Consider the following 19,474-nt stretch of genomic DNA (forward strand, 5'->3'; position numbering starts at 1 on the left):
TCCACCTCTTCTACCTCCTCCTCTTCCTCCTCCTTCTTCTTCCTCCTCCAGCTCTTCCTCTTCTTCTTCCTCCTCCTCCTCTTTCTACTCCTCTTCTTCTTCTTCCTCCACCTCCTCCCCTTCCTCCTCCTCTTCCTCCACCTCCTCCCCTTCCTCCTCCTCCCCTTCCTCCTCCTCCTCTTCCTCCTCCTCCTATTCCTCCTCCTCCTCCTCCTCTTTATCTCTCTGCGCTGTCAGCTGACACCAGGCGAACTGTTATTATAATAATAATAATTATTAAGAAAACAAAAAAAACCTCCTCCAACTTGAACTCTCCAAACATTCCTGCTCACAAACACAGTTTCAGCATCACGTTGCTCTGTAGCTGCTGCCGCCGCCGCTGCTCAGCGTTCACTCCTCCTCTTTTTTTTTTATCATTTCATTTTTCCTCCAAACCAAGGTGAACACTCGCTTTTTAAAAATCACACAAGTCTGCTTTCTACGAGACTTTTAAACCTCTGCTATCTAGCAACAATTACTGTGCACTGACATCAATGACAACACACTCTTAACTTGTGTTTCGCTGCCTAATGGAGAATAATCAGCGGTGCGTTCAAGGACCAGGATCGGGCTAAAAAAAAAAGGAAATGACTGAAAAACTATTTGATGCATGAGATAAAAGGAAGTTATGTTAAATAGCTCACACACGTAGTTAAGAAGATGGTCTGATATGGTATTTTTATGCACCGCTGAGGTTTCTCCACAGTCCTTTTTTTTTTAAACTCCCGCTCATTCCTTCTGCAGATGTTCAATTATCCTCTACTCTTATGTGAACGTGAACACAGCATCAGTTGTCAAGTATTGTAAGTGCTGCCTTATTGGGACTGAGGTTGGATGTGGTTCAGAGAAGAAGGCTTAATATTAACTCACCACTTTGTGTTGTTTTTTCTCTTTTTTTGGGGGGTGGGGGTGGGAGGGAGGGGGCGGAGTAATGCTTTCTCTGCAGAATTTGAGTAAAAAGACCAAGGTTCCACTTTCTCCCTTGTACAAATTAATATAAATAAATATATATATAAATATATATTATACATTTTACTCATTTTTGTCCAGTTTTGTATATTAAACTCATGTAAAGTTTGTTTTTAAAAGAGGCATCGGAGCAGCTATTACAAGACAATATGAGTGACAATGTTCATCCGGGAGAATTTTATGCATGTTATATTTTCTCTTTTTCTCTCTGTCTCTTTTTAATACCCCCTTCCTCCCCCTCTTCCCCCTCCCCTTCCCCCTCCCCCCCTCCTGTTCAGGTGTGTAACGTGAATTAAAGAAATCTACCTTTTCTTTGGATTTTTTGTAGACAATCAGTCTCAGGCCGGGTCCAGCCCCTGCAGGGAGTGAGAGCCCTGCAGGCTGATACGCCAAACAAAAACCCATTCTTTGTTTGACAATTTAAAAAAAAAACTCTTTTATTTGCATCTACTGGAAGTCTAAATTTGGAGGTTTGTTCATTCATAATGTTCGTGGCTGCTCAAGTTTACACACACACACTTCTCTACTACACTCAAAACACAAACACCTCGTGCATTTGATCCCTCTGCTTTTTTTCCAAGGTGAGGATGCCAACCTTGAGGAAATGATGCTTTGACTAACAAATCAATAACATCTATGAATGTGGGAATGCAACACATTGCAATAAAAGCACCATTTGAAATGCAGCACGTTGTCTCTGTATTTTCTTTTTTATTGCACTAAAAAGGAGTTTTTGTTGTTTTTCAGTTTGCAGACGATAGAGTTTACTTTAGAGTCTAGCTCGTGAAGTGAGTTTAAGTTACACTATTACATAAATTTAATGCAAATTCCCACCGAAGCTCACTCAATATCATTATGCTAAAATTATAAAAATATAACTGGTACCTAAAACAATAAAGTTAATTACAATTCAATCAATCAATCTTTATTTGTATAGCGCCAAATCACATCAAAGTTATCTCAAGGCACTTTCCACATAGAGCAGGTTCTAAACCGAACTATTCAGATTTTAACTTTAAAGAGACCCAACATTCCCACATGAGACACAGTGGAGAGAAAAAACTCCCTTTTAACAGGAAGAACCCTCAGAACCAGACTCAGAGTGGGAGAACATCTGTCTCGACCGGTTGGAGTAGAGAGGAGAGAGAGGAAGGAGAGGATAGAGAGAGGAAGGAGAGGAAGAGGAGGAAGGAGAGGAGGAGGTAGAGGGAGGAGAGGGAGGAGAGAGAGAGAGGGGTACAGAGAGAGAAAGGAGAGGAGAGAGACAGACAGAGAGAAAGGAGAGGAGAGAGAGAGGAGAGAGGAGACAGAGGGAGGAGAGAGAGAGAAAGGAGAGGAGACAGAGGGAGGAGAGAGAGAGAAAGGAGAGGGGAGAGAGAGACAGGAGAGGAGAGAGAGAAAAAGGAGAGGAGAGAGAGAGGAGAGAAGAGAGAGAGAGAGAGAGAAGCACATTGGCAATCAACATCAACAGGTAAATGGATATTTAAACAATGACATACATACAATGAATGGATGTGTGAATGAAGGGGTAAATTAAATGAAGAGTCACTCATCAACTCTGAGACATGAGCATGTTAGATGGTTTTCCTCCGGTTTCCTTGGTGACGAAGGGTTGTTGATGATGATGATGATGATGATGACTCTGTGATCTTCGGGGTCAACCAGAGTAACAGCCAGATGAGAACCGCTGGAGGAGGAACCAAATGAGAAGTGTCTCAATCCCAATGCATTCAGTAGCAGGCTGCAGAGTTGGATTTATGGAGCTCTTAACTAACCAAAAATCCTGTAAAAAGCCAAACTCCCCCTGCTGGCAATAAGAAGTAATGCAACAAGACAAGATCCTTCAGTACAAACAGACAATCTTCATGAAGTAGACTGTTATGGTTTATGGTTCAAATAAATCTAAAATCTGATTTGATTTGATGTCATATATCACCCCAAAGATAACAAGGGTGAAAAAGGAAAAACTTTCCCCTTGGAGATGTGAGCTGGGCAGTGACTCGAGTGAAAGAGTGTGAAGATTTCTCTCAATCCTCCTCAAATGCTCTCAGGTGTGTCTTCCTGAAAATAAAAACAAACAGAAAGAGGAAGAGGAAGAGAGAGAGAGAGAGAGAGAGAGAGGTAGAGAGAGAGAGAGCACAGGGCTGCAGCAAACCCTTGACAAGTGTGTCTTCCTGAAAATAACAACAAACAGACAGAGGAAGGGGGAGAGAGAGAGAGAGAGGTAGAGAGAGAGGGGGGGGTAGAGAGAGAGAGAGGTAGAGAGAGAGAGAGAGAGAGAGAGAGAGAGAGAGAGAGAGAGCACAGAGCTGCAGTAACAGAATACATGATTTAATTCAGGTGGAAGAAAATCAAGGGTTTTAAAAGGTTGGAGATATATGATGAGCTTTATTCCACATTCACCAAAACCTTCATGTCACTGAATGCTCCAAAGAGTCAGTATCTCTTTAAAACTGCTGGAATGAATCAGCGCTTGATAATCCCGCCCCCTCCCCTCTCTTCTTCCTGCTTGCTCTCAAACACACAACAAAACTCCCTCCCAGTCCAGGCTCAAGTTTCTTTGTTCCCTCTTCTTTAGATCTACAGTTGGGGGATGGGTGTAACCAACATGTCATGCGGTCAGGGCTGCACCTACTACAGAGACTCACTGCTGTTCAGATCAGAGCTCACACATTTGTTTTCACTCATCAGGAAGTAAACCTCACCCGAGAGCTGAAATGGCGCAGAGAGGGGATCAGCTGGACAGAGAAACTTTCTGTTGTTCAATCTGTTTGGATCTACTGAGGGATCCGGTTGCTATTCCCTGTGGACACAGCTACTGCATGAGCTGTATTAAATTACACTGGGATGGAGAGGATCAGAGGAGGATGTACAGCTGCCCTCAATGCAGACAGACCTTCACACCGAGGCCTGTCCTGAAGAAAAACACCATGCTAGCAGCTTTAGTGGAGCAGCTAAACAAAACTGGACTCCAAGCTGCTCCTGCTTATTATGGCTATGCTGGACCTGGCAAGCAGAGGAAACTTGAGGTGAGTCGACTAAACATCCAGCAGAGAATCCAGGACAGAGAGAAAGATGTGAAGCTGCTTCAACAGGAGGTGGAGGTCGTCAGTCGCTCTGCTGATAAAGCAGTGGAGGACAGTGAGAAGATTTTCACTGAGCTGATCCGTCTCCTCCAGGAAAGAAGCTCTGATGTGAAGCAGCAGATCAGATCCCAGCAGGAAACTGAAGTGAGTCGAGTCAAAGAGCTTCAGGAGAAGCTGCAGCAGGAGATCATTAAGCTGAAGAGGAAAGACGCTGAACTGAAGCAGTTCTCATACACAGAGGATCACAACCAGTTTCTACACAACTACCCCTCAGTGTCACAACTCAGTGAACCTACAGACTCATCCAGCATCAATATCCGTCCTCTGAGATACTTTGAGGATGTGACAGCAGCTGTGTCAGAGCTCAGAGATAAACTACAGGACATCCTGAAGGAGGAATGGACAAACATCTCACTGGCAGAGATTGAAGTGGACGTTTTACCATCAGAACCACAACCAGAGCCGAAGACCAGAGCTGAGTTCTTACAATATTATAGTAAAATCACTCTGGATCCAAACACAGCAAACACATGTATGTTATTATCTGAGGGGAACAGAAAAGTAGAAGGGGTGACACATCATCAGTCTTGTTCTAGTCACCCAGACAGATTCACTATATGGTCTCAGGTCCTGAGTAGAGAGAGTCTGACTGGGCGTTGTTACTGGGAGGTGGACTGGAGAGGGACAGGAATCCGTATAGCAGTCGCATACAAGACTATCAGCAGAGTAGGGAGCTCGAATGACTGTGGATTTGGATATAATGACAAATCTTGGATGTTATATTGTCACACTAATGGTTATACTTTTTATTTCAACAATGTCAAAACTCCCATTTCAAGTCCTTGGTGCCCCAGATTAGGAGTGTACCTGGATCACAGAGCAGGTATTCTGTCCTTCTACAGCGTCTCTGAAACCATGACTCTCCTCCACAGAGTCCAGACCACATTCACTCAGCCTCTCTACGCTGGACTTTGGCTCGGATGTTCTTACGGAGACGCAGCCGAGTTGCGTAAACTCAAATAGACAAAAGTCAGATTCTGTGTTGTTGAACTGCACAGAGATCAGCTGTCAGGCAAACAAAGATTGTCAATACTTTTTTAACCCTCCTGTTGTCCTCGAGTCAAGGAAGGAAGGAAGGGAGGAAGAAGGAAGGAGGGGAAGGAGGGAGGGAGGGAGGAAGGAAAGGAGGAGGAAGGAAGGAAGGAAAGGAGGAGGAAGGAAGGAAAGGAGGGAGGAAAGAAGAAAGAAAGAGAGAAGGAGGGAAAGAAGGGAAGGAGGAAGGAAGAAGGAAGGAAAGGAGGGAGGAAAGAAAAAGAGAAGGAGGGAGGGAGGAAGGAGGGAAGGAAGAAGGAAGGAAAGGAGGGAGGAAAGAAGGAACAGTCAAAACGGATGGGGTCAATTTTGACTTTTTTAACCCTCCTGTTGTCCTCGGGTCAAGGAAGGAAGGAAGGAAGGAAGGAAAGGAGGGAGGGAGGAAGGAAGGAAAGCAGGAAGGGAGGAAGGGAGGAAAGGAGGGAGAGGAAGGAGGAAGAAGGAAGGAAAGAAGGGAGGATGACACGACTTCTCATGTTTTTGTCTGCATGTTGTTGAACTGCACAGATATCAGCTGTCATGCTAACACGTATAGTCAACATGTTTTTAAACTGTATGTATGCATTGTGTATATTATCAGTTACTTTAATGTATGTCAAATTTTCCTTTTGTGTTTTTATGCAAGCTGGATATCACTGCTCATGATGTTTGTTTTTTTATATTTTCTTTATTCGTCTTCATAAAACCAATACTAGCAAAAAAAAAAATCAGGAAGTAGATCAGGGGTGTCAAACATGCGGCCCGTGGGCCAGAACCGGCCCACCGAGGTATCCAATCCGGCCCACTTTCCTTCCTGTCTGTTTTCCTTCCTTCCTTCCTTCCTTCCTCCCTTTCTTCCATCTGTCCTTCTTCCCTTTCTTTCTTTTTCTTTTTTCCTTCTTTCCTTCCTTCCATCTTTCCTTTCTGTCTTGTTTTCCTTCCTTCCTCCCTTTCTTCCTCCCTTCCACCTGTCCGTCTTTCCTTCCTTCTGTCCTTCCTCCCTTTCTTTCTTTCTTTTTTCCTTCCTTCGTTCCTTCCATCTTTCCTTCCTGTCTTGTTTTCCTTCCTTCCTCCCTTTCTTCCTTCCTTCCATCTGTCCTTCCTCCCTTTCTTTCTTTTTTCCTTCTTTCCTTCCATCGCTCCTTCCATCTTTTTAATGGTCCGGCCCACATGAGACCAAATTGGGTTGTATGTGGCCCTTGAATGAAAATTAGTTTGACACCTCTGTTCATATACATAGCTAACATTCTGGGTTCAACTAACTGACTGTGTATATGAGATGAATGTAAAAAATGAAATTAATGACAATGAAACACTGAACAGCCTTTACTGATTGGATGTGTGATCAGTCTCAAGTTTTACATAATAAATAAAAATGTTTCTTTCAAAAGTGAGAAAAGTCTTCTGTCTTTATCTCAGTGTTTCATTCAAAGCTTGTGGAGGAAATGTGAAATTATAATGAGAGTTTATTTGAGGCAGATTTCCTGCTAAAACAACACAAAGTACAGAGTTCATGTTCAGAGCAGACACATGTTTGTTAGTCAGTCTCTGAACTTTCAGCATTTTAACTCTTTCAAGGTGGAGCTAATATTAACACCTTATACTGTTGAATAATCTATCATTTCTTTCTCACAGTCTCCTTCAGTCTTTCTGCTTACAGCTGCTGTGCAAATGATCATTAAACTAAATCAGCACAACACTGCCATCTACTGGACAATTAAAATATTACAGTCAGGTTGTAAAAAGGAACAATTGTGTTATTCTTCTTCTAGACATTGGATAATAAAAAAAATAAATTATGTGTTGATATTATGTTAAAGATGTTTATAAAATGCTGAGTCAGGTTCTCTCAGCTGTCCTCAGAGTAAAAGCAACAATACAGAAGTGTAGAAATACTCCATTATAAGACAACAAGAAAAGTTTCTGCATGAAAATATAGAGATGGGTGTCTGTTCGTTCATGGTTTATTACCTTAACATCGTGTAATGAAGTATTTGGAGTCCTCCAGCTGTGACCTGGAAATCATTTTCCCTCCTTCATCATCGAGGATGTTGTGAATAAATTATAAGAGCTGTTATAATACATTAATGGTTCTGATCACTTAAATGTAAAATGTGATGCCACACAGTTTTGTGTCTTCTATAAAATCATCCTGAACCTAAAATGAACACCAGACTGTCATGAATTAAATAATCAATAAATTATTTAAACATAATCTGCAGGCTGAAGCTGTATTTATTACTCCTTTATGTTGGTTCTTTTACTTTCAGTAATTAATAGATTTAAATAGTCTATTTGTGTCTTATTCTATGACAGCCAGACACTGCTATATATCTATAATCAAATGATAAAACATGGAGCAGTTATCAGCTGTTTTCCTTCCAGATATCAATATGTAGAAATTATTAGGTGACAGTTTAAAGAGTTAATTAATTTTATATTGTACAAACTTCACAGTTGAAACTATTGCTTAATACTTTCTTTATATTGTTGACTGACTTCTTCATATTTAACATTGTAGTTTTTGTGTGTCTGTAATCTCTTCTTGTGAATTAAATTCTTCTGTCCTCACCAGGAGGAGCAGAGACGTGAGTGACGGAAGTGAACCGTATAAAAAGCAGCCAGTACTTCTTTAAAACTGTTCCTCTTCCCTGAATGAACCCGTGCTTGATAACTCCTCCCTCTTCTTCCTGCTCTCAAACACAACAAGCTCCACTCTGAGCTTTTATTTCCTTGTTCCCTCCCCTTTAGATCTACAATTGGACGATGGGTGTAACCAACATGTCACACAGTACAGAGCTGCTTTTACTACTGAGTCACATGTTGTTCAGATCAGAGCTCAGACCTGTTTCACTTATCAGAAAGTGAAACTCAGACAATCGTTGCCACTGAGAGCTGAAATGGCGCAGAAAGGAGTTCAGCTCGACCAAGAAGCCTTCTGTTGTTCAATCTGTTTGGATCTACTGAAGGATCCAGTGGCTATTCCCTGTGGACACAGCTACTGTATGAGCTGTATTAAAGGATTCTGGGATGGAGAGGATCAGAGTAAGATCTACAGCTGCCCTCAGTGCAGAAAGACCTTTGCACCGAGGCCTGTCTTGGGGAAAAACACCATGTTAGCAGCTTTAGTGGAGCAGCTGAAGAAGACTGGACTCCAAGCTGCTCCTGCTGATCACTGCTATGCTGGACCTGAAGATGTGGCCTGTGATGTCTGCACTGGGAGGAAGCTGAAAGCCTTCAAGTCCTGTCTGCAGTGTCTCATCTCTTACTGTGAGAATCACCTCCAGCCTCATTACACTGTTGGTCAATTTAAAAAACACAAGCTGGTCGACCCCTCCAAGACGCTTCAGGAGAACATCTGCTCTTGTCATGGTAGGATGATGGAGATTTTCTGTCGTACTGATCAGCAGAGTATCTGTTATCTCTGCTCTGTGGAGGATCATAAAGGCCATGACACAGTCTCTGCTGCAGCAGAAAGGACTGAGAGGCAGAGAGAGCTCGAGGTGAGTCGACTAAACATCCAGCAGAGAATCCAGGACAGAGAGAAAGATGTGAAGCTGCTTCAACAGGAGGTGGAGGCCGTCAGTCGCTCTGCTGATAAAGCAGTGGAGGACAGTGAGAAGATCTTCACTGAGCTGATCCGTCTCCTCCAGAAAAGAAGCTCTGATGTGAAGCAGCAGATCAGATCCCAGCAGCAAACTGAAGTGAATCGAGTCAAAGAGCTTCAGGAGAAGCTGCAGCAGAAGATCACTGAGCTGACGAGGAAAGACGTTGAACTGAAGAAGCTCTCACACACAGAGGATCACAACCAGTTCCTACACAACTACCCCTCAGTGTCACAACTCAGTGAACCTACAGACTCATCCAGCATCAATATCTGTCCTCTGAGATACTTTGAGGATGTGACAGCAGCTGTTTCAGAGCTCAGAGATAAACTACAGGACATCTTGAAGGAGGGATGGAGAGACATCTCACTGACAGTGACTGAAGTGGACGTTTTACTGCCACAACCAGAACCAGAGCCCAAGACCAGAGCTGAGTTCTTAAAATATTCTCGTAAAATCACTCTGGATCCAAACACAGCAAACACATATCTGTTATTATCTGAGGGGAACAGAAAAGCAACATACACAAGTCAACAACAGTCTTACTCTTGTCACCCAGACAGATTCACTGTATGGTCTCAGGTCCTGAGTAGAGAGAGTCTGACTGGACGTTGTTACTGGGAAGTGGAGGGGAGAGGGACAGGAGCAATCAGTGTAGCAGTCACATACAAGAATATCAGCAGAGTAGGGAGCTCAAATGAATGTGGATTTGGATATAATGACAAATCTTGGATGTTAATCTGTTACACGACTGGCTATAGCTTCTATTTCAACAACATCAAAACTCCTGTCTCAGGTCCTCGTTCCTCCAGAGTCGGAGTGTACCTGGATCACAGAGCAGGTATTCTGTCCTTCTACAGCGTCTCTGAAACCATGACTCTCCTCCACAGAGTCCAGACCACATTCACTCAGCCTCTCTATGCTGGACTTTGTGTTTACTATGATGGAGCCACAGCTGAGTTGTGTAAACTCAAATAGACAAAAGTAATTCCATATGTCAGATTCTGTGTTTTTGATTTTTCATGTTTTTGTCTCCATGTTTTCAAACTGCTCAGAGTTCAGCTGTCACACTAATAGTGATTGTCAACACTTTTTTTTAACTTTATGTATGTGTTGTTTATATCATCAGTTTCTTTAATATATGTACATTTTTCATTTGTGTTTTTATCCATGCAGGATATCATTGCTCATGATGATGTTGCTTTTTTGAAAATGAAATGACAAGTGAATAAGATTAATAAGGAATGGAAGTGATAAATGATTAGGTAAATGAATAAGTAGACATATGTATAGAAAACAAGATAAAATAACAATTGTGCTGCCAGTTATACAGGATGCTTTAGACTGCTATACATTATGTTTCAAACAAAGGCTGTGAGAAAGTAAGTGGATGAATTAATAATCCCATTCCTGCCTCATCCAAGTAGGCAAGGAATGAGTCCCAGATAGCTGAACATTTATTTAATTTAGTTAATTCTCAAAAACCTGAGTCTTTCCAATTATATGACTGAAATCATGTGAATCATCCACCTTTGAAAAGAAGGGGGAGAAGTTGATATACATTACCTTATGATAGTTGGGAGGCATACAGTAAATTGTGAGCAGTCTCCAGTTTGAAGGATCTCTTATAGGCCTTTGAAGAATAGCAGTCACATTTTTTTTGGGACCATAGTCCAGATAAAGAGAGACAGAACCAGAAAGCCCCACAAGATCCAACACCTGTCACAGAACGGGGAGACAAAGGGATAGATCTGGTGTATATGATGATGTGAACTTCTCTTTGCTATAAATGTTAGTTTCATGTTATAATTATAATGATAATAATCAGCAAGGAGATCATTAATGATGTTCTTAGTACATAGCTGACATACTGGGTGGATGAAGTGAATCTGAATCTGAAATCACTGAACAGACTTTACTGATTGGATGGTTGATCAGTCTCAAGCTTTACATAATCAATAAAAAAAAGTTTTCAAAAGTGAGAAAAGTCTTCTGTCTTCATCTCAGTGTTTCATTCAAAGCTTGTGGAGGAAATGTGAAATTATGATGAGAGTTTATTTGAGGCAGATTTCCTGCTAAAACAACACAAAGTACAGAGTTCATGTTCAGAGGAAGCAAATGTTTGTTAGTCAGTCTCTGAACTTTCAGCATTTTAAGACATTCAAGGTGGAGCTAATATTAACACCTTATACTGTTGAATAATCTATCATTTCTTTCTCACATTCTCCTTCAGTCTTTCTACTTTCAGCTGCTGTGCAAATGATCATTAAACTAAATCAGCACAACACTGCCATCTACTGGACAATTAAAATATTACAGTCAGGTTGTAAAAAGGAACAATTGTGTTATTCTTCTTCTAGACATTGGATCATAAAAAAATAAATTATGAGTTAATATTATGTTGAAGATGTTTATAAAATGCTGAGTCAGGTTCTGTCAGCTGTCCTCAGAGTAAAAGCAACAATACAGAAGTGTAGAAATACTCCATTACAAGAAAAGTTTCTGCATGAAATCAGAGAGATGGGTGTCTGTTCGTTCATGGTTTATTACCTTAAAATTGTGTAATGAAGTATTTGGAGTCCTCCAGCTGTGACCTGGAAATCATTTTTACCTCCTTCATCATCGAGGATGTTGTGAATGAAGTATAAGAACTCTAATAATATATAAATGGTTCTGATCACTTAAATGTAAAATATGACGCCACACAGCTTTGTGTCTCCTATAAAATCATCCTGAACCTAAAATGAACACCAGACTGTCATGAATTAAATAATCAATAAATTATTTAAACATAATCTGCAGGCTGAAGCTGTATTTATTACTCCTTTATGTTGGTTCTTTTCTTTCAGTAATTAACAGATTTAAATAGTCTATTTGTGTCTTATTCTATGACAGCCAGACGCTGCTATAGATCTATAATCAAATGATAAAACATGGAGCAGTTATCAGCTGTTTTCCTTCCAGATATCAATATGTAGAAATTATTAGGTGACAGTTTAAAGAGTTAATTCATTTTATATTGTACAAACTTCAGAGTTGAAACTATTGCTTAATACTTTCTTTATATTGTTGACTGACTGACTTCTTCATATTTAACATTGTAGTTTTTGTGTGTCTGTAATCTCTTTTTGTGAATTAAATTCTTCTGTCCTCACCAGGAGGAGCTGAGATGTGAATGAGGGAAGTGAACCGTATAAAAAGCAGCCAGTACTTCTTTAAAACTGTTCCTCTTCCCTTGAATGAACCCGTGCTTGATAACTCCTCCCTCTTCTTCCTGCTCTCAAACACACAACAAACTCCCTCCCACTCTGAGCTCATATTTCCTTGTTCCCTCCCCTTCAGATCTATAATTGGACAATGGGTGTAACCAACAGGTAAATCAGTACACAGCTGCTTTTACTACTGAGTCACATGTTGTTCAGATCAGAGCTCAGACCTGTTTCACTTATCAGGAAGTGAAACTCAGACAATCGTTGCAACTGACAGCTGAAATGGCGCAGAAAGGAGTTCAGCTCGACCAAGAAGCCTTCTGTTGTTCAATCTGTTTGGATCTACTGAAGGATCCAGTGACTATTCCCTGTGGACACAGCTACTGTATGAGCTGTATTAAAGGATTCTGGGATGGAGAGGATCAGAGTAAGATCTCTTGCCCTCAATGCAGACAGGCCTTCACACTGAGGCCTGTCTTGGGGAAAAACACCATGTTAGCAGCTTTAGTGGAGCAGCTGAAGAAGACTGGACTCCAAGCTGCTCCTGCTGATCACTGCTATGCTGGACCTGAAGATGTGGCCTGTGATGTCTGCACTGGGAGGAAGCTGAAAGCCCTCAAGTCCTGTCTGCAGTGTCTGATCTCTTACTGTGAGAATCACCTTCAGCCTCATTACACTGTTGGTCAATTTAAAAAACACAAGCTGGTCGAGCCTTCAAAGACGCTTCAGGAGAACATCTGCTCTCGTCATGATGAGGTGATGAAGATGTTCTGTCGTACTGATCAGCAGAGTATCTGTTATCTGTGCTCTGTAGATGAACATAAAGGCCACGACACAGTCTCAGCTGCAGCAGAAAGGACTGAGAGGCAGAGAGAGCTCGAGGTGAGTCGACTAAACATCCAGCAGAGAATCCAGGACAGAGAGAAAGATGTGAAGCTGCTTCAACAGGAGGTGGAGGCCGTCAGTCGCTCTGCTGATAAAGCAGTGGAGGACAGTGAGAAGATCTTCACTGAGCTGATCTGTGTCATACAGAAAAGAAGCTCTGATGTGAAGCAGCAGATCAGATCCCAGCAGGAAACTGAAGTGAGTCGAGTCAAAGAGCTTCAGGACAAGCTGCAGCAGGAGATCACTGAGCTGAAGAGGAAAGACGCTGAACTGAAGCAGCTCTCACACACAGAGGATCACAACCAGTTTCTACACAACTACCCCTCAGTGTCACAACTCAGTGAAGCTACAGACTCATCCAGCATCAATATCCGTCCTCTGAGATACTTTGTGGATGTGACAGCAGCTGTGTCAAAGCTCAGAGATGAACTACAGGACCTCCTGAGGGACAAATGGACAAACATCTCACTGGCAGTGACTGAAGTGGACGTTTTACTGTCAGAACCAGAGCCCAAGACCAGAGCTGAGTTTTTAAGATATTCATGTGAAATAACTCTTGATCCAAACACAGCATACTCATATCTGTTATTATCTGAGGGGAACAGAAAAGCAACATACACAAGTCAGCAACACTCTTACTCTAGTCACCCAGACAGATTCACTATATGGTGGCAGGTCCTGAGTAGAGAGAGTCTGACTGGACGTTGTTACTGGGAGGTGGACTGGAGAGGGAGAGAATTTCGTATAGCAGTTGCATACAAGAATATCAGCAGAGTAGGGAGCTCGAATGAATGTGGGTTTGGATTTAATGACAAATCTTGGATGTTACATTGTCACACGACTGGCTATAACTTCTATTTCAACAACATCAGAACTCCCATCTCAGGTCCTCATTCCTCCAAAGTCGGAGTGTACCTGGATCACAGAGCAGGTATTCTGTCCTTCTACAGCGTCTCTGAAACCATGACTCTCCTCCACAGAGTCCAGACCACATTCACTCAGCCTCTCTATGCTGGACTTTGTGTTTATCAAGTTGGAGCCACAGCTGAGTTGTGTAAACTCAAATAGACAAAAGTATTTCCAGGTATCAGATTCTGTGTTTTTGTTTTTTCATGTTTTTGTCTTCATGTTTTCAAACTGCTCAGAGTTCAGCTGTCACACTAATAGTGATTGTCAACACTTTTTTGAAAATGAAATGACAAGTCAATAAGATAAATTAAAGGAAGTGATAAATGATTAGGTAAATGAATAAGTAGACACATGTATAGAAATCAAGATAAAATAACAATTGCGCTGCCAGTCATACAGGATGCTTTAGACTGCTATACATTATGTTTCAAACAAAGGCTGTGAAAATGTAAGTGGATGAATTAATAATCCCATTCCTGCCTCATCCAGGTAGGCAAGGAATGAGTCCCAGATAGCTGAACATTTATTTAATTTAGTTAATTCTCAAAAACCTGAGTCTTTCCAATTATATGACTGAAATCATGTGAATCATCCACCTTTGAAAAGAAGGGAGAGAAGTTGATATACGTTACCTTATGATAGTCGGGACGCATACAGTAGATTGTGTGCAGCCTCCGGTTTGAAGGATCTCTTATAGGCCTTTGAAGAATAGCAGTCACATTATTTTTGGACCAAAGTCCAGATAAAGAGAGACAGAACCAGAAAGCCCCACGAGATCCAACACCTGTCACAGAACGGCGATACAAAGGGATAGATCTGGTGTATATGATGATGTGAACTTCTCTTTGCTATAAATGTTAGTTTCATGTTATAATTATAATGATAATAATCAGCAAGTAGATCATTAATTATGTTCTTAGTATATAGCTGACATACTGGGTGGATGAAGTGAATCTGAATCTGAAATCACTGAACAGACTTTACTGATTGGATGGTTGATCAGTCTCAAGCTTTACATAATCAATAAAAAAAAGTTTTCAAAAGTGAGAAAAGTCTTCTGTCTTTATCTCAGTGTTTCATTCAAAGCTTGTGGAAGAAATGTGAAATTATAATGAGAGTTTATTTGAGGCAGTGAACTTTCAATTTTCTTCACTAAAGCATTTTAACTCTTTCAAGGTGGAGCTAATATTAACACCTTATACTGTTGAATAATCTATCATTTCTTTCTCACAGTCTCCTTCAGTCTTTCTGCTTTCAGCTGCTGTGCAAATGATCATTAAACTAAATCAGCACAACACTGCCATCTACTGGACAATTTAAATATTACAGTCAGGTTGTAAAAAGGAACAATTGTGTTATTCTTCTTCTAGACATTGGATAATAAAAACATAAATTATGTGTTAATATGTTAAAGATGTTTATAAAATGCTGAATCCGGGTCTGTCAGCTGTCCTCAGAGTAAAAGCAACAATACAGAAGTGTAGAAATACTCCATTACAAGAAAAGTTTCTGCATGAAAATAGCGAGATGGGTGTCTGTTCGTTCATGGTTTCTTACCTTAACATCGTGTAATGAATTATTTGGAGTCCTCCAGCTGAGACCTGGAAATCATTTTCCCTCCTTCATCATCGAGGATGTTGTGAATGAAGTATAAGAGCTCTAATACTTTATGAATGGTTCTGATCACTTAAATGTAAAATATGATGCCACTCAGCTTTGTGTCTCCTATAAAATCATCCTGAGCCTAAAAAGACATAAATAGTCTATTTGTGTCTTATTCTATGACAGCCAGACGCTGCTATAGATCTATAATCAAATGATAAAACATGGAGCAGTTATCAGCTGTTTTCCTTCCAGATATCAATATGTATAAATGATTAAGTAACCGTTTAAATAGTTAATTAATTTTATATTGTACAAACTTCAGAGATGAAACTATTGCTTAATACTTTCTTTATATTGTTGACTGACTTCTTCATATTTAACATTGTAGTTTTTGTGTGACTGTAATCTCTTCTTGTGAATTAAATTCTTCTGTCCTCACCAGGAGGAGCTGAGACGTGAGTGAGGGAAGTGAACCGTATAAAAAGCAGTCAGTACTTCTTTAAAACTTTTCCTCTTCCCTTGAATGAACTCGTGCTTGATAACTCCTCCCTCTTCTTCCTGCTCTCAAACACAACAACCTCCCTCCCACTCTGAGCTCATATTTCCTTGTTCCCTCCCCTTTAGATCTATCATTGGACAATGGGTGTATCCAACAGGTAAATCAGTACACAGCTGTCAGGCTGCTTTTACTACTGAGTCACATGTTGTTCAGATCAGAACTCTGACCTGTTTCACTTATCAGGAAGTGAAACTCAGACAGTCATTGCCACTGACAGCTGAAATGGCGCAGAAAGGAGTTCAGCTCGACCAAGAAGCCTTCTGTTGTTCAATCTGTTTGGATCTACTGAAGGATCCAGTGACTATTCCCTGTGGACACAGCTACTGTATGAGCTGTATTAAAGGATTCTGGGATGGAGAGGATCAGAGGAAGATCTGCTGCCCTCAGTGCAGAAAGACCTTTGCACCGAGGCCTGTTTTGGGGAAAAACACCATGTTAGCAGCTTTAGTGGAGCAGCTGAAGAAGACTGGACTCCACGCTGCTCCTGCTGATCACTGCTATGCTGGACCTGAAGATGTGGCCTGTGATGTCTGCACTGGGAGGAAGCTGAAAGCCCTCAAGTCCTGTCTGACCTGTCCAGCCTCTTACTGTGAGAATCACCTCCAGCCTCATTACGATGCACCTCCATTAAAGAAACACAAGCTGGTGGAGCCCTCAAAGAAGCTCCAGGAGAACATCTGCTCTCGTCATGATGAGGTGATGAAGATGTTCTGTCGTACTGATCAGCAGAGTATCTGTTATCTGTGCTCTGTGGATGAACATAAAGGCCACGACACAGTCTCAGCTGCAGCAGAAAGGACTGAGAGGCAGAGAGAGCTCGAGGTGAGTCGACTAAACATCCAGCAGAGAATCCAGGACAGAGAGAAAGATGTGAAGCTGCTTCAACAGGAGGTGGAGGCCGTCAGTCACTCTGCTGATAAAGCAGTGGAGGACAATGAGAAGATCTTCACTGAGCTGATCCGTCTCCTCCAGAAAAGAAGCTCTGATGTGAAGCAGCAGATCAGATCCCAGCAGGAAACTGAAGTGAGTGGAGTCATAAAGCTTCAGGAGAAGCTGCAGCAGGAGATCACTGAGCTGAAGAGGAAAGACGCTGAACTGAAGAAGCTCTCACACACAGAGGATCACAACCAGTTTCTACACAACTACCCCTCAGTGTCACAACTCAGTGAACCTACAGACTCATCCAGCATCAATATCCGTCCTCTCAGATACTTTGAGGATGTGACAGCAGCTGTGTCAGAGCTCAGAGATAAACTACAGGACATCCTGAGGGACAAATGGACAAACATCTCACTGACAGTGACTGAAGTGGACGTTTTTCTGCCACAACCAGAACCAGAGCCCAAGACCAGAGCTGAGTTCTTACAATATTCATGTGAAATCACTCTGGATCCAAACACAGTAAACACAGAGCTGTTATTATCTGAGAGGAACAGAAAAGCAACATTCACGAGTCAACAACAGTCTTATTCTAGTCACCCAGACAGATTCACGGTATGGCGTCAGGTCCTGAGTAGAGAGAGTCTGACTGGACGTTGTTACTGGGAGGTGGACTGGAGAGGGACAGTAATTCGTATAGCAGTCGCATACAAGAATATCAGCAGAGTAGGGAGCTCGAATGAATGTGGATTTGGATGTAATGATAAATCTTGGATGTTACATTGTTACACTAATGGTTATATTTTTTATTTCAACAACATCAGAACCCCTATCTCAGGTCCTCGTTCTTCCAGAGTCGGAGTATACCTGGATCACAGAGCAGGTATTCTGTCCTTCTACAGCGTCTCTAGAACCATGACTCTCCTCCACAGAGTCCAGACCAGATTCACTCAGCCTCTCTACGCTGGACTTTGTGTTTATCATGTTGGAGTCACAGCTGAGTTGTGTAACTGAAATAGACAAAAGTATTTCCAGGTGTCAGATTCTGTGTTTTTGATTTTTCATGTTTTTGTCTCCATGTTTTCAAACTGCTCAGAGTTCAGCTGTCACACTAATAGTGATTGTCAACACTTTTTTTTAACTTCATGTATGTGTTGTTTACATCATCAGTTTCTTTAATATATGTACATTTTTCATTTGTGTTTTTATCCATGCAGGATATCATTGCTCACGATGATGTTGCTTTTTTGAAATTGAAATGACAAGTGAATAAGATAAATAAGAAATGGAAGTGATAAATGATTAGGTAAATGAATAAGTAGACAAATGTATAGAAATCAAGATAAAATAACAATTGCGCTGCCAGTCATACAGGATGCTTTAGACTGCTATACATTATGTTTCAAACAAAGGCTGTGAGAAAGTAAGTGGATGAATTAATAATCCCATTCCTGCCTCATTCAGGTAGGCAAGGAATGAGTCCCAGATAGCTGAACATTTATTTAATTTAGTTAATTCTCAAAAACCTGAGTCTTTCCAATTATATGACTGAAATCATGTGAATCATCCACCTTTGAACAGAAGGGAGAGAAGTTGATATACGTTACCTTATGATAGTCGGGAGGCATACAGTAGATTGTGAGCAGACTCCGGTTTGAAGGATCTCTTATAGGCCTTTGAAGAATAGCAGTCACATTTTTTTTTGGACCAAAGTCCAGATAAAGAGAGACAGAACCAGAAAGCCCCACGAGATCCAACACCTGTCACAGAACGGCGAGACAAAGGGATAGATCTGGTGTATATGATGATGTGAACTTCTCTTTGCTATAAATGTTAGTTTCATGTCATAATTATAATGATAATAATAATAAGCAAGTAGATCATTAATTATGTTCTTAGTACATAGCTGACATACTGGGTGGATGAAGTGAATCTGAATCTGAAATCACTGAACAGACTTTACTGATTGGATGGTTGATCAGTCTCAAGCTTTACATAATCAATAAAAAAAAGTTTTCAAAAGTGAGAAAAGTCTTCTGTCTTCATCTCATTGTTTCATTCAAAGCTTGTGGAGGAAGTGTGAAATTATAATGAGAGTTTATTTGAGGCAGTCACCTTTCTGCTTTCTTCACTAAAGCATTTTAACTCTTTCAAGGTGGAGCTAATATTAACACCTTATACTGTTGAATAATCTATCATTTCTTTCTCACATTCTCCTTCAGTCTTTCAACTTTCAGCTGCTGTGCAAATGATCATTAAAGTAAATCAACACAACACTGCCATCTACTGGACAATTAAAAAGTTACATTCAGGTTGTAAAAAGGAACAATTGTATTATTCTTCTTCTAGACATTGGATAATAAAAACATAAATGATGTGTTAATATTATGTTAAAGATGTTTATAAAATGCTGAATCAGGTTCTGTCAGCTGTCCTCAGAGTAAAAGCAACAATACAGAAGTGTAGAAATACTCCATTACAAGACAACAAGAAAAGTTTCTGCATGAAAATATAGAGATGGGTGTCTGTTCGTTCATGGTTTATTACCTTAACATCGTGTAATGAAGTATTTGGAGTCCTCCAGCTGTGACCTGGAAATCATTTTCCCTCCTTCATCATCGAGGATGTTGTGAATGAAGTATAAGAACTCTAATAATA

The 19,474-nt window shown here is 40.9% G+C and overlaps 3 protein-coding genes across 4 annotated transcripts in view; all 3 read left to right on the plus strand.

Moving 5' to 3' along the window:
• Positions 1 to 3,675: 3,675 nt before the first annotated feature.
• The window catches only part of LOC128377179 (tripartite motif-containing protein 16-like protein), a 30,618-nt gene continuing 14,819 nt past the window's right edge, over positions 3,676 to 19,474 (plus strand). For both annotated transcript variants that reach the window (XM_053337091.1, XM_053337092.1), the window contains exon 1: positions 3,676 to 5,133. In XM_053337091.1, coding sequence (XP_053193066.1) covers positions 3,726 to 5,117 — 1,392 coding nt within the window. In that variant the 5' untranslated portion in view covers positions 3,676 to 3,725 and the 3' untranslated portion in view covers positions 5,118 to 5,133. The remainder of the gene's footprint in view (positions 5,134 to 19,474) is intronic.
• Positions 8,059 to 13,932, plus strand: LOC128377474 (uncharacterized). Its single transcript, XM_053337424.1, has 2 exons — positions 8,059 to 9,745; positions 12,145 to 13,932. Exons 1-2 carry the CDS (start codon positions 8,066 to 8,068, stop codon positions 13,930 to 13,932), a joined length of 3,468 nt encoding a protein of 1,155 aa, XP_053193399.1. The 5' UTR covers positions 8,059 to 8,065.
• LOC128377185 (tripartite motif-containing protein 16-like) lies at positions 16,145 to 17,830 on the plus strand. Its single transcript, XM_053337099.1, has one exon. The coding sequence runs from the start codon at positions 16,160 to 16,162 to the stop codon at positions 17,828 to 17,830; it is 1,671 nt and encodes a 556-aa protein (XP_053193074.1). The 5' UTR covers positions 16,145 to 16,159.

Source organism: Scomber japonicus, chromosome 17, assembly GCF_027409825.1.
Source record: "Scomber japonicus isolate fScoJap1 chromosome 17, fScoJap1.pri, whole genome shotgun sequence".
Lineage (NCBI taxonomy): Eukaryota > Metazoa > Chordata > Actinopteri > Scombriformes > Scombridae > Scomber > Scomber japonicus.

What these genes read in the sequence shown, in the direction of transcription:
- LOC128377185 (XM_053337099.1), top strand. Translation starts at nt 16,160, where the DNA reads ATGGCGCAGAAAGGAGTTCAGCTCGACCAAGAAGCCTTCTGTTGTTCA.
- LOC128377474 (XM_053337424.1), top strand. Translation starts at nt 8,066, where the DNA reads ATGGCGCAGAAAGGAGTTCAGCTCGACCAAGAAGCCTTCTGTTGTTCA. An exon ending in CTGAGTTGTGTAAACTCAAA is followed by an intron (nt 9,746 to 12,144) that starts TAGACAAAAGTA and finishes TGTAACCAACAG; the next exon opens with GTAAATCAGTACACAGCTGC.